Raw genomic sequence first — 14,646 nt, forward strand, 5'->3', positions numbered from 1 at the left:
CAATAATTGATGTGGAGCTACATATATATGTACGTATATCGTTCTCAAAAAACATATATATACACACCTTGGATAAAACGAAATAATAATTTATACTATATAGTGTAAAAAGTCAAATTTAATTTCTTTTATATTAATGTTTTATATATGAGAAATTTTGTTTTAATTTGACAATAAACTCATAATTTTTTTTTTAAAAATCTGACTACACCATGGAACATAGTTCATAAATGAAAATAACAATAATAATTTATTTTCTTTAAAATAAATAATTAATAAAATAATGTTTTAATAAATTACATAGAGATCTCAATTATTTAAATATAAATATAATTAATTTATTTTTTTTAATATTATAATTTTTTTAAAAAAAAATAAAAACTTAACTTTCGTCATAATCTATAATACAAGAAAAGGATAAAGTCTTGTTTGTTTATACTATAATTAAAAAATTAGTTTCTTAATAACATTTTTAATTTTATAATACTATGATTCTTTCTTTTATAAAGGAGACAGATAAAAAATTTATTCTAAAAATATAATTTCTATTATATATATATATATATATTTATATATATGAGAGAAGAATCTTGATTGTTTCTAATGCCATATACTTTGGCTTTGGTATTTTCTCCTTTTTGTTTTTCATTATTGATTGCGAGTTATTTACTTTACTTTGGGAATATACTATAACTATAGCTATATTCATAATAAGGACAATAGTAATATAATATATAACAGTTATTTTTGCAAATGGCAAAAAGGGGGCTTGTATATAATTATGTATATTATTAATCGTATAGGAAATTTTAATAACATAGATATAATTATATAATAGTACAATGGGTAATAATAATAATGTAATATAATTATAAGGTTATTAAATTTCTTTAATAAATTAATAAATTATTAATTGATTTTTTTTTTTTTTTTTTTATAATTGTAAAAAAATTTATGAACAAAAGGGACCACATGTTCTGCACGTTCATAAAAAACAATAAAGATTGTCGGTATAAATCCAGATCTGGTCATGGTACGTAATGGACATGGCCCATATAGACGTGTACGTTCTTCCCCGTCCATGGTGTTCATCTTATTTTAAATCGTAACACTTCTTATACAAACCATAAATTATCTTGCTATACTATAAAAATGGCTTATATTTATATATGTATAGGAGATTGTAAATTCGAATTGAATTATGTATTTTTATATATTTTCATTAAAATTTTGATATCATGTTAATTTGTATGGTAATAATTTATAATCAAAATATTAATAACATAGAGATAATTAATAATTGTAATTAATAAAAGATTTAGGAAGCATTAGTATCTTAAAATACTTATTAAAAATAAAATAAAATGGGTCATTTAAAAATTAGCAACTTATTTAAGAATGTTTTGTCTGATTTGAATACATGAATTATGTTACACTAAATCAACGTGCAATGATAAAATCTACAATATTCATGATATATGTATTATAAACAAAGCTTGTAAATGAAGCAAAAGTGCAAAAAAAAAAAAAAAAAAAAAAAACTCATTCATCCTTTCTTTAAACTAAGTATAAAATTAGTACCCTGCATATACCTAACTGACTTGGTGTCAATGGGGAATTGAACCCATTAAAGCATGAATCTTCCTTAGACAATACACTACACTTTAAAATCTCAAAGGAAGCCTTGCAGATTTGAGTTTCTCTTCCTTTTCACTATCCTCATCAATGATCATCATTACCATCATCGATCATCATTGTTGTCGTAATCATCATATATCATATATGTACTTTTCTAAAATGATAATATTCTATACAGTTTATTGCACAAACTCAAACCGCATTAGAAGCCTTACAGATTTGAGTTTCTCACCCTTTTTATCATGAAGAGGCACTGCTCGGATCCCAGGTCTGAGCTCCGAGACAGGCAAGCATGTCTGTCCGCCGAAATCATCCTTCTCGGACATATCATACTCTTGTACTTCGATCCGAAGCAGAGCTAGTTCCGGAACTGTCAAAGGAAATGTGAACTCTTCATCCCAAACTGGATACCAGTTATCCTCAATTATCTTTGTTTTCTTGTTTGCAGCATCAGCAGGCACCCCAACAATGCAAAGCTATCATATACACACATAAACATATATATATTTATCAGTATTCAATCCCATTGCATACTTCTAAAATACACAAAATTCAATTTGGTTTTTCTATTTGTTCCCATTTTTAGCAGATAATCTGTGGTTAATAATAAAAAATTAGGAGGCAGTCATGAAGTCAGCTATGAGCAAGTATGACCTTTGTGTAGAAGTCTGGTGGTGAATAAGCGTCAAAGTGTGTGTGGCTGAAATCCAAGCGCCATCCATCACCCATATATACTTTCACCTGTATATTAACCAGGATTTCTCTCATTGGTATTCGTTAAAAGTTAATCCAATTCATCTAATTAAACTTAAGTTTTATGATAGTTTTTTCTTACCTTTAGGGTACTCTTTACTGGTAACTTCCTTTTTGGGTCAAAAACCTCATTTTGAGGACCTTTCTCCATTAGAAAATCAGGTTTCTTGACATACCCACATCCTCCATTTGCTCTAAACATTCCTTGCATTAACCACAGTGATTTTCCATACCCCTATTTACCTCAAATATCAGTTGTTATTATAACTTCACGGTTATAATAAAGTAAATTGATTTTTTTAAAAGGTTACACTGATAGAAAATAATTCAATCTATTTTTTATACTCTGATATGTCCAATGGGTTATGTTCATTTATATATGAATCTACATTTAAGAAAATAAGGATATGTTTGAATTGTGAACCAACCTGCATGTTGAATGCAATCATCTGAGCACCATGCATCCACCCAATAAGCGGCTTGTAATTCGAGGAGTTAACTCGAGTTCCTTTAGGGTATATCCTAAGGAGATTCTTCTGTGTAAACCTAGCAGATATAGAAGCATGAAAACAAATTCGGTGACTCAAAACTAAAGAATATAAAAATTTTATGATTATCTAAAAATAAAATCAAACTGTATAACTTGTACTCTTTTTATTGTTCCCTAAAGAATCTCAAGATGTAACAAGTTACCGAACTTAATTTAAACCAAGCCATGTCGAATCACACAATTGAAGATTGTATATGGTAAAAGAATCAAGCATGTCATAGACATAATAATACATAGAAGAATGAGAAATTCTATGTTCATTCAATCTAAAGTGTCAATTTGAACTTGCACTGTCTTTATTTAGCTAGCATAATCATCTCTTAATACCATTACATAGCGTATACATAAACAGACAGACACATACATGAAACATTATAAAACCGAAATAGAATTGACAATGATATCATGTTAGGTTCTATCTTAAAATTATACGATGATAATTAGATTGTTCTTTCAAATATATAAGTTGTTACAGATATTTATAATAATTATTATATTTATTAACCATACATCTTTGAAATTTATTTTAAACTTAAAAAATATGGATGAAAGATTTCAAAGGACCCAAAAATATAGAAAGATTTCAAAAGAATCAAGTACATTATGCAAATTTATCTAAAGGGCTGGTTAGATATTGATGTACCTCACAACATCAGTTCCATGAGACGCAGCAGCCTTTTCAAGCAACTGTTCACTCAAACTAAGGCGTCTAACTTTATCGGCTGCAACTTCCAGAGAATCCTTCAATAGTCCCTTCGGTTTACCGGCATGGATTGTGATCAAATGTTTGTATGTTGGAGCTCCTGGTTTTCGATCACTTTCACTAACAGGATCTTCATCATCTTGATCACTGTCAGTAAGCTATACATAAAAACAATTACAAAACCAAACAAAACCAAGAAAAAAAGGGAAAATTAAAAGAAAAATAATAATAATTTCACTGCTTACTTTGTCATCAGCCTCCCCTATCTCAGGCATATTATCTGATGTCTCCATCCCTGAAGTTCCTTCTTCATCAGACGAGTCACGTCCATCCGGTGATGAATTATCTCTTCTCTTGATAATGTGCCTGGATTCAAGGTACTCTTTTGGTGGTTTTGTGGAGATGATTATTTGATGTTTGAGTGATTCTGGTGAAGGAAACTGCCTTAAGGAATCTGATTCAGGGTAGTAAAGCATTTTACCAAACGTTTGGCTGGCCATCTATATATTAGAAAACCAATTTGAGTCAAATATACATTGATTGAATCCTCAATTTGATATACCAAGAAGAAAAAGAATGAAGAATCCATGACTGACCTCTGCAACTTTGGCCTGAAGATCTGGTGTTAAGTGATCCTCTAGAGTTATAATGACTGGATATGGAGAAGTAACAAAGGCATAGTCTCTTATGGACTTGAAGCATTTGATAAGAGGCACAGGACTAGTTAGTGTCCTGAAATTATTATTCAAAGATACTTCCATGATTAAACTTGGTTTTGAGTTTTAGACACAATAAAATCACAAAGTCGAACAATGACATAAAATCATTGAAATAAAATCAAATACAAAATTATCTAAATCCACTTAATTCAAATGGTAGAAACTTCTCAACTTTACAAGAGTATTTAAATAGGACAAAGTACAGTTTCATTCAATATGATTTAGTTTTGTTGCTCGATCATATTAGTTTAAACATGAATATATAAACAAACACGATTGTTGACCCAAACTGTCATCCCTTTATATTTTGACATTGTTTTCAAAGAATTTCATCATTTGCTGAATGAAATTCAAAGAATTGAACAGATTATATACTGTAGGAAAAATAATTCTGTGTGTACATATGTATGTACATACCTTCCATGGAGAACGTGAACATCATCTTTGGTGGAATTGGGCCATAGATCAAGCTCAATGACTCTAACACCTCTTTGCAAGGCTTTTATAATAGGGACTTCACTGCAATCACTGCTGAGTTGATTGCCAGTTAAGTAGGAATTGTGCCCTGTATATATGAAATAATGTGACAATGGAGCACTCATATCATGGTGTACCTGACATGACGAAGTAATATAATAATTGTCAAAGACATACATGATCGTATATATTCAACACATACATATATCATATACATATGATATATGTATGTGATATATCATATGTCTATGTCAATATATATATAGAGAGAGAGACATGCATACATGGCTTAATAAATAACAACATAGGTGCATTTTCCAAAACCAAACAAAGGCACAAAATTAAATACCAGCAAAGAAATAGAACCCTAATTAGCCAAATTTAATTAAGTTTCGTTTTCTTTTTTCCCTCTTGTTTTCTCATTAGACGAACAAAAACAGAACTCAGTATAATTTTATTCTTTACAAATATAAATAATTACTGTAATTAAACTCCATTAATCAGTAAAATCAAAATGCTGCACATGATCGCCAGTAACGTACGTGTGTATGTATATATGCATATACATAGACGCGCGCGCGCGCGTACAAGTGCATGGGTGGATGTATAGATGTGAATGTGCAATATACCTGAGAAGAGATGGGGCCATTGAGGTCTTCCGAGAATAGGAAGTAGAAAAAATCGAGGAGGTCGAGGGAGTGGCGCGTGTAGCGCGTGATGTGGTGTCGACGGTGGATAACGAGTTCGAGGAGATGTTGGGAATCAGCTATGGTGCGGTCCATTTCCTGCTGGTGCACCGCCAGGAACCGACGGAACTGATCTGCCGTCATGTGGGTCTCGCCTTCCGCGAACCGCTGGAACGCCTCCTTGACTTCCGCCGTAGGCTCCAACTCGTTGATCTTGAACTTCCTGTTGAAGCACTTGAACATTTTGTAGTTGTAACTCCCTGCGTCGTCGTTTTGCTCGTTATTCCCCGCCATGACCTTCTTCTCTTTCCCCATCTTTACCAATCTTTCTTTTGTCTTTCTTTCTAATGTTGGGGATTCAAAGAAAGAAAATGAAGGAAAAACCAGAGAAAAAGAAAAAATGTTAAAAGACAAAGGAAGGAGGAGAAGAGAGCCTATAAAACAGGAGTGTTTGAAGCGGGATCGTTGTCTCTATTTTTATTTATTTTAATTTTTAATTAATTTTACGTTTTTAATCTTCAATTATTATTACTAATATACATTATTAATGACTTTTTAATGTATAATTCACTATTTTTATTTCAAATTATACCTTGCTTAATAAATGAGACTCGCTAATTATGAGTCATATCCAAATAGTTAAAATTAACATTTTCAAATTGGGATTTGGGATCCATCTAAGCTAATAATTATGATTTATATCCAAATAAAATTGGGATTTGGGATCCATCTAAGCTATAATAGATATTGACTCATATGGGATTATAGTATATCTTTATAATGGTAATTTTTTTAGCTAATTTTGTAGGGTGAGATATTTTTCATAATAGTCTTGAAAAAATAAATTTATCAACTCATTCAAAATTTTAGTTGCACAATCTTAAATAAACTTATGTTAAACCAAAGTTAAACCTCAATTTAAGTTTTTTTTTTAAATAAAATTCTGATGTACATTAAATAATTTACTTGAACAGTATAAATTTAAGAATAAAAATATTGAATTTAAAATTTTGTACACATGCATATTTATTTTTAAATTAAATCTATTTATACTTTATACTTTTTTAAATTAATATATTCTATTTAATTATTTAGATCGACTCTATTAATATTTATTTGTAAAAATATTATGTTTTATAATTTATTTATAATTTTTTTTATTGATATAATTGAAAATAATAAATTAAAATATTGGAAACATACATAAAAAAAATTAAGATTTACACAATTTAATAAAATGAAATTGAATTTAGAAGTCACAAAATTTGTACTCCAAATAATTTTCTTTTATTCCCTCAAAGTGCATGCCATTATTACCACGGTATGGTAAAATGATAAAGGTAATACCTGCCCAAGTCCAATCTTCTCATTAACGCGCGAAAAGGTTCCACTTTCCGGCCGTCAACTTAACGGCTTGACAGTTACTATATCGTGGCTTTATACGACGTCGTTTCTTATCGGCCCAATACTAACACCACCAAAAATTCTCCGAGTGTTTTTGGATCCCGATTCGTTCCTGAGTCAACTCAAAAGTCAAGGTCCCGCCGGCCTTGGAAGCCCAGTACCGGAGTAGCGAGCAGAGATGGCAACCACTACAACCACGGGAAGATTGGTTTCGCTTATTATCTTGTGGTTTCTTTTTCTTTTTGGAGTACTGGTTCTCATCCAGGTAATTTTGATTTCATCTCTGTTTGTTTCCCTGGGTAATCGAAAAGAAAACGAAAATTGTCGAGAAACAGAGGCAATTTTTTTGCTTGTTTATTATATATATATATGTATATTATTATATCCTTCTTTTTCATTGTCTCTGACTATTTGGAAGATTGTGTTATCTATTAATGCTCCAATTCACTTTCTTTTTTCCTTATTTAAGAATCGACTGAGCGATGCTGGAATCTCAACAGAGCAGAAAATTGGAGATAATAACCTTAATCAGGTGAGAAATTCACCAATTTTGTTATTACACTTTCCCGAATCTTGTTTTTATACAAACAAATTGATCCTATTTGTGTATCCCAATACATTTCTGGTATGTAGATAGATAGATACATGTATATGTATGTACCTACGCAATTAGGGTTTGTTTTTCCTAATAATTTCTAATATTTACAGGTAGAAAAGGATATGGAAGGAGTAACACACAAAGTTTTCTTTGATATCGAGATTGATGGAAAACCAGTGGGTATGGTTTATTTGTTCTGGACAAAGAAAAACACTTCCATTTCCTTTTAAGATTGAGCTTGGTTTAAATTTTGATTCCATAAAATAGAAAATGATAATACAATATAAATGAGACGAAATTTGAGTGGAAAAAGCACTATATTTCCAAATTAATTTCACATCCAATTTACATAAAGAGTTTTTTTATTACACCCTTGATAAGGAGGAATACAAATCCACCACTATAGATTTTGAAAATGTGGAATCGGTTTAGTTATATGAAAGTTATAAATTATGATTCTTGTCTAAATATTAAATAACTATCTTTCACATGTCAAATAAATAAGACGTAAGTATTGAATAAAAATATAATTGAACTGAACCATATTCGAGGTAAATTCTTTTGCAGTCTACTTCAGTTGCTTAATGAAGATGTCAAAAAATTTATATGAAGTACAATGAATGTTCGTTTTTGGAGTGTAATAAGTATTATAGCTTATTGCACTTCTTATCGTGCTAAATTCATGTTCATGTTTTTGTATCTCAGGGGTATGAACAAAAATAAGTGGTTGAACGGCAAAGAACAATGTTTTAACATTTTGCCTCTTAATGTATTTAGGTTATTGCCTTAGAATGAATGTCTTCTTTATAGGCGGTCATATGAGGGTGTTTGATGGGCATATTTTCTCGGTCAAAGGTTCTTTAAGCAGGTTTTGGTGGGTGTAAAAAAAGCTCTAAGCTTTTAGAGTTAGAGGTTTTAAAGTCACAGGTTCAAATATCAAAGGCCTATCTCTCCTCATTATTTTCTCACCACTGTTCTGCCCACTATTGGCTTGAAGCGGTGCAAACTCAGTCAACCTCCTTTTGAATTTGATCTCTTTCCTCTCTTTCTCGTCTACGTGCTAAAGGTTAAAAATATTGTTTGCCTGAGAAGAGGTGCATTAAGAAGAGAATATGACTAGATTGGGCTCTTTGTTTAGCTAAAGTTTTTGAACAAATTGATTCTTCTGTTATTTCACATTTGTTGTGAACTCATTTGATGAATGTGTCAAATGAATTGTTTTGCAGACAAAAAAATTTTCAGGATTGCTACTGATGATCGTAATCTGCAATGTGATTTCTTATTCCAGGTCGTGTAGTCATGGGCCTCTTCGGGAAAATAGTTCCTAAAACTGCAGGTATACCATCCAAATTTATGGAAGCCACTGCCTTATCCTTCCATTGGGTTTATTTGTTTCAAAAGCATGGAATCACTGTGTATGATGTTCTTTTTGCAGAAAACTTTCGAGCACTTTGCACGGGTATCCAAGTAACTTCTCCCTCCTTGTATTTATTCCTCTCCATGGGGCTTGCATCTTTCAAAAGAAGTGTATAAATCTGGAGCTCCAATTAACTGAGGGGCATAAAATTGTGGAAGTTGTGTGAGCAAGAGAAATGTTTATGCTATTCAAGAACCCCTATGTTTGCTTGTGGAATACAATTCAAGATCTTATATTTTCACTAGATTTAAACCGAGTTTTAACAAATGTGTGTGAGATTATCTTGTTGAAATTAGCATTGTTGCATCTGATTCAGGGCAACTAAATTAATTATGTATTCATAGAGGTAATTACTCCTTTGGATGTCCAATTGATTAGTTAGGTATGAATTTGTGTTATTATTAACGCTACTTGGAGAACAATCTCATTGTAGGGGAAAAAGGAGTTGGAAAGAGCGGAAAGCCTCTCCATTACAAAGGGAGCACCTTCCATAGAATTATCCCTAGCTTCATGATTCAGGGTGGTGATTTTACTCGTGGTGATGGACGAGGTGGGGAGTCAATTTATGGTGAGAAATTTGTTGATGAGAACTTCCAGCTCAAGCACACTGGACCTGGTAAGCTGCATTTCTCATCAGCCTTAGTCCCTCTCCTCATAAACTAGTTTCATAGAAACCATCTAAGTTTATTGTCATCTGTGAAGCTATACATCTGTGTACTAATGGTTCAGATTTACAGTTGTCTTTCTCTTTTACTTTCCTTTTGACCCTTTAGTATTCTTCAAGCAGGAGTCTTGTCCATGGCAAATTCCGGGCCAGACACCAATGGATCACAATTCTTCATTACAACGATAACAACAAGCTGGTACAGTATTGGTTCTGTCTTCTGCTGCTGAGCTGGTTTTTATGTTTTAATGTTAGGGAGATTTTCTATCTTATAGTTGGAAATCTTCAATTTTCAGTTTCCTAGAAAAATTGGGGAACCTGGCATTGTGAACCCACTTGTAGACTAGATTGGTAGTATAAACATGATAACAGTCGTGAATTAGGTCATCTTCTTTGAGATGAGTATTTCAGTGGATCGGAACTGTATTTATCACATGGATTGATAAGATTGGATATTCGAAATATTATTGGAACTATTAAACTCACATGGTTGCACTTGTTTTCTTTCCAAGGTTGGATGGCCATCACGTGGTGTTTGGTAAGGTGCTTTCTGGGATGGATGTGGTGTACAAAATTGAAGCAGGAGGAAGAAAGAGCGGGACCCCAAAAAGAAAAGTTGTCATTTTAGACAGCGGTGAAATGCCACTGTAATAATCTCCGGCTATATTTTTTGTTTGTCATACATGAATACTGTATGTCAAGGTTCAATAACAGTGGTCTTTCCAAATGTATAATACAATTGCATAAGAAATATAAGCTTTTATATTTCTCTCCTTTGAATGTCTAGAGTACCAATCTGGTTTATTACCACTAGCTCTTTCAATGGAGCCAAAATTAATTTCAACTTACCATATTTTTCTAATGCTTTGGTACATTTTCAGTTATTTTATCTTATTGATTGATAGTTTGATTGAAGTTATTATAATTTCATTAATTATCTTTAAAAAAATTATTTTCAAATTATTAGTGAAATAGTATATTGCATCAGCAAAGGATGATTTTAGAGAAGATTTAAAAGAATTTTCTTCATAAATTTTCGGTAGCACCACAGATGGCCTGCTTTTGATCGAACTTAGAGGAATTTTATATGCAAAAGCTGAACTAAAGATATTCTATCAGTTAAATTAAAAATAATAATAAATTACAGTCATAATCTGCATTATTATATTTAGCTATTTTTTTCCCTTCAAGCTTCATAGAAAAAGCCATAGAAGCTTTTCCCATCAAAACTTTGTTAAGGAACCATGCTCATTAGACCACTTTAGCCAAATATTGTAAGGCAAATACAGACTCATCAACCAAAGGATGTTTCGATAAAAGCATCCTAGCGACGCAGCGTGTCTTCTCCGGTACAGCAGCTAGTTATGAGGATATCAATTAAGGAGCAAAGAACATAAGCACTAGAAATGAGTAAATAGAACATGAGGCTTACTCAGCTAGTTAGGAGGTTGAACAGGTACGTTTAAGCGGCATGGCCATTCTTCTTGTAGAAAAAGAAACAGATTATTACAGAGTTTTCGAAGGAAACACTAATCAAGAGAAGTTGAATCTATTTAACTAAAAGAATGTTAACCAAAGGGACTCATCAAGGAATGAATTACATAGTTAACCTTTTAAGACTCAGATGATATCGTGAGCTTAGAGTCAATCAAAGACTTAGTTCATGATCGGTACGCACTAAGAGTTCAATTCAAGCACACATATATTCAGTCAAAACTCAAGAATAACGAACTGAGATGGATAGATTTACATGATATAACTCGTTTATGGTTATCGAGTCTGAGCACAATGACAAGAAATTCAAAAACCAAACAAACTCTAACTGTATTCAGCTCCCGAGTAAGAAACAGTAAAAATATTATCCTGATATCACTCGTTTATGGTTATCGACTCTGAGCACAACGACAAGAAATTCAAAAACCAAACTAACTCTAACAGGTATTCATCAACATCCTGAGTGAGAGACAGCCTGACTGGTGGATAGTTTGTCCAGTTTTGGTAGTATGACCTATAAGTTCTCAGTACAAGGCCATCTCATTACTTGAGCTTAAGAGGAAACTACCAGCGTCCAACCAAATCAGCAATACTTACACTGCATACCTTTACATGACATTATAAGCACAAACTCAATCCCCTGTTTCTAAACTAGGTATCTTTATAACTGGATGCAAACTACTTCCATTCAAATTTTTTTTTTTTGGGTAAAGACGGAAACTTTACTTCTAACTTCGACTACATCAACGGATGCTTTATGCAAAGAAATTCACCCTCATCCAACATAAAAACCCCAAGCATAATAATTTTGCCGTTTAATCTACCCATTAAAAATGTCCATCTCCAATGGCAGCTCATGTACATCTACTCCAAGAAAACAGTTCCTCATACATCACCAATAATCATAAACCCGGAAATAAACATTCAAAGTGAAAAAGAAAAAGCATGTATAGAGAAAACAGCACAACACAACCAAGTAAAAAGAAAGAAATGATGAACAAGTACTTCATTACATTATCAAGATCAAAGAGGACATCAAACTGCTGGCTGCTTCAACAGGTCATATACACTTCTTATTATATGACTCAATACCAAAGAAGAAACCAGAGACAGCAATTAGAACCAGGGACCCAAGACTTCTTAACTAATAACTACCAAGTAACAAGAATTATTCATAGTAGATACCAGATCGCTAGAGAAACTCATTTAGTCGCACTTAAATCACCACCCACCAAGTGGGATTATTCAATTTTTATTCTAAAGTAAGAATAATTAGATTGAACTTTGAATTATCGTAGGTTACGGATCAAAAAGAACTCTAGAGATAAGAGTATAAAGAGAGAGAGAGAGAGAGAGAGAGACGAGACAGGGAACTCCAGTTTCGCCCCTTTGATGCTTATGCTCTCCTGTGATCATCACTTACCATTGGCAGTCCCGTTCTTGGAATGCTGGTGAAACGCAGTGGAGAAATTCGCGTTAAGATCAGAGTAAAGAGACACGACCTTCGATATATTCCCGTTAAGCTCCTGAATCAACGCCACGTTCTTGACCATGTTATCGGGTGTTTTCGACTGGTGGTTCTCGTTGACTTGTTGGATCAGCACTCGGTTCCGGTCGAGCACGGACTGCACGTGACGAAAATTCCGGTCGAGAGTCTCCCAGACCTGAGAATCTCCTTCCTCTTCGCAATCGGAAACGGTATCGATTAGGTGGGGTCTCTGGCGCTTGAGCTTGGAGCTTCTGTTGTTCTTATAAGCGGTGGCGGTGTCCATGGTCGATTCAAGGGATGATGAATCGAGGGAATTCATATGAAGGGTTTATATAGGAGAGGGTTTTTCTTCCTCACGGTGAATCTCTCGAGTGGTGCCTATCCGACAGCATTTTCTATGTTGCTGCTCTGTTGGCGGGACGCTGTGTTCTTGTGGGATATTTTCAGAGAGAGGGACACATCTCGAAAATGGATTGGATGAATCACAATGAAGGCGGCAGTGACTTCACGCGCCTTTAGTAGGGTGTGAACAGGACTCTCTTTTTTTTTTTTTTTTAAAAAAAGGTCAATTCTCTTTTTTTTTTTAACCAAAAAAAGTAAAAAATGTGTTTATTTTTCTCATTAGTACTTTTTTTGAGAAAATAATTTAATACCTTGAATATAACCCAATTTTCAATTATGTATGTAATTGCATGATTTGGTATTAACTTTTACTTAAGGATTAAATTAGTTTACTTTTCTCATTCAGCAAAATAAAATATTTAAAATAAAAAAGCTAACAACTAATTCAATTTCGGTAGAGAATGAAAAAAATATTTGTACCTGCAAATTCAAATAATTTCCTATTAAATGTTAAATAGTTTTGAATGAAAAACAATTCTTCCTACTATATTAGCATAAATGAAGACAATACATAAGAGAATAAAGTCTAATTACTAAAAACATGTTGCTAATTTGGTACTATCATTTAAACATCTCTATATTATAAATAAGAGTAAAATATTTACATGTGTCGTTTCATTTTTTTAAAAAAAAATTATTTAACCAATCTTAAGATTTTAACTTAAGTACTCACTAGAAAAAAATTAATCAAAAATTTCAAGTTCATATAATTTTATATTAAATCAAATATGCTAGTAAATAATTTAGATTTAATTCTAAATTGAACTTTAAGCTAAAGTTACACTAGCTACACAATTTATACTAGTTAATAAAAAATATACTCCACTTTGATTAGATTTTGTTAAACAATGATTCAGGAATTAACATTGAATAAATATACTTTTAAAATTGTCAGAAAAATTTTATTTCAATTAATAACAGATACCCAAAAAAATCCTAAAAGACAACAAGATATTCTATTTTATATATATATATATATATATGCATGCATGAATACAAACACACTGTAACTTTCTATTGGTATTCACCCATATATGTACTTCTAAATGAATCTTATTGAAAACTTGATTAAACCTCAAGTCTATCACTTATTTCTTGATTAAATTTAATTCCAAACGAAACTAAAAAACCCCAAGTCAAGATTCAAGGTAAATTGAAACTTTAAAGTAAATGTTAGATATTCAACTCAACTAAAATCACCTATACTCAATAAAACAAATATTTATGTTGTACAAAAATTTAAGACCAAATCTGCTTTTATTATATATTTAAAACTGTATTAAAAAAAATAGTGAAGATATATTATGATAAACTATATAATCTAATCACAAAATCAGGTTCGTGTAAACTGAATGAGGGAAAATCAACGGGTGAGACGGTGAAGGACACGCGTTAGTGGTGGGAGTGGAGAAAAGAGGTAAAGAGAAATATCTAATGGTGGAGTCGGATTGGGAGAGAATAAAGAGAAAAAAGTAAGTCAATACATTAATAGTTCTTTTTGCACCGTCAAAGCAGAAATATCTTCCAATCAAAAATATCTTAAAAGAATACCAATAAATGCCTACTTGCCTTAGTGCTCACATGGGATCTGGATTCCTTCTCTTTCACTCTTTTCCTCTCTTCTTTTTCCCTAAGCGCATAAACAAACAAAA

The 14,646-nt window shown here is 32.0% G+C and overlaps 3 protein-coding genes across 5 annotated transcripts; 1 reads left to right on the forward strand and 2 right to left on the reverse strand.

The window, feature by feature from the left end:
* Positions 1 to 1,530: 1,530 nt before the first annotated feature.
* Positions 1,531 to 5,979, reverse strand: LOC110819173 (Phosphoinositide-specific phospholipase C family protein). The gene is made up of 9 exons (XM_088212817.1): positions 5,470 to 5,979; positions 4,781 to 4,977; positions 4,241 to 4,376; positions 3,890 to 4,144; positions 3,585 to 3,802; positions 2,820 to 2,937; positions 2,474 to 2,626; positions 2,293 to 2,379; positions 1,531 to 2,114 (listed from the first exon to the last, which is right to left on the reverse strand). The coding sequence occupies exons 1-9, from the start codon at positions 5,839 to 5,841 to the stop codon at positions 1,818 to 1,820; spliced, it is 1,833 nt and encodes a 610-aa protein (XP_088068943.1). The 5' UTR covers positions 5,842 to 5,979; the 3' UTR covers positions 1,531 to 1,817.
* A 986-nt stretch (positions 5,980 to 6,965) lies between these two features.
* Positions 6,966 to 10,383, forward strand: LOC110819170 (peptidyl-prolyl cis-trans isomerase CYP19-4-like). Its single transcript, XM_022048264.2, has 8 exons — positions 6,966 to 7,195; positions 7,400 to 7,462; positions 7,639 to 7,708; positions 8,817 to 8,864; positions 8,964 to 8,987; positions 9,379 to 9,561; positions 9,733 to 9,808; positions 10,122 to 10,383. The coding sequence occupies exons 1-8, from the start codon at positions 7,109 to 7,111 to the stop codon at positions 10,258 to 10,260; spliced, it is 690 nt and encodes a 229-aa protein (XP_021903956.1). The 5' UTR covers positions 6,966 to 7,108; the 3' UTR covers positions 10,261 to 10,383.
* Positions 10,384 to 10,706: 323 nt separating this feature from the next.
* Positions 10,707 to 13,051, reverse strand: ELF4 (EARLY FLOWERING-like protein (DUF1313)). Of its 3 annotated transcripts, none has more exons than XM_088212819.1 (3): positions 12,527 to 13,048; positions 11,042 to 11,089; positions 10,707 to 10,967 (listed from the first exon to the last, which is right to left on the reverse strand). In XM_088212819.1, the coding sequence occupies exons 1-2, from the start codon at positions 12,909 to 12,911 to the stop codon at positions 11,046 to 11,048; spliced, it is 429 nt and encodes a 142-aa protein (XP_088068945.1). In that variant the 5' UTR covers positions 12,912 to 13,048; the 3' UTR covers positions 10,707 to 10,967; positions 11,042 to 11,045. The 3 variants fall into 3 exon arrangements, with proteins under 3 accessions (XP_088068945.1, XP_088068944.1, XP_021903957.2); XM_088212818.1 differs by having other exon boundaries at positions 11,042 to 11,092; XM_022048265.2 differs by lacking the exon at positions 11,042 to 11,089 and having other exon boundaries at positions 12,527 to 13,051.
* Positions 13,052 to 14,646: the final 1,595 nt, after the last annotated feature.

The sequence above is a fragment of the Carica papaya genome, chromosome 2 (genome assembly GCF_054855325.1).
Source record: "Carica papaya isolate Zhongbai chromosome 2, ASM5485532v1, whole genome shotgun sequence".
NCBI lineage: Eukaryota > Viridiplantae > Streptophyta > Magnoliopsida > Brassicales > Caricaceae > Carica > Carica papaya.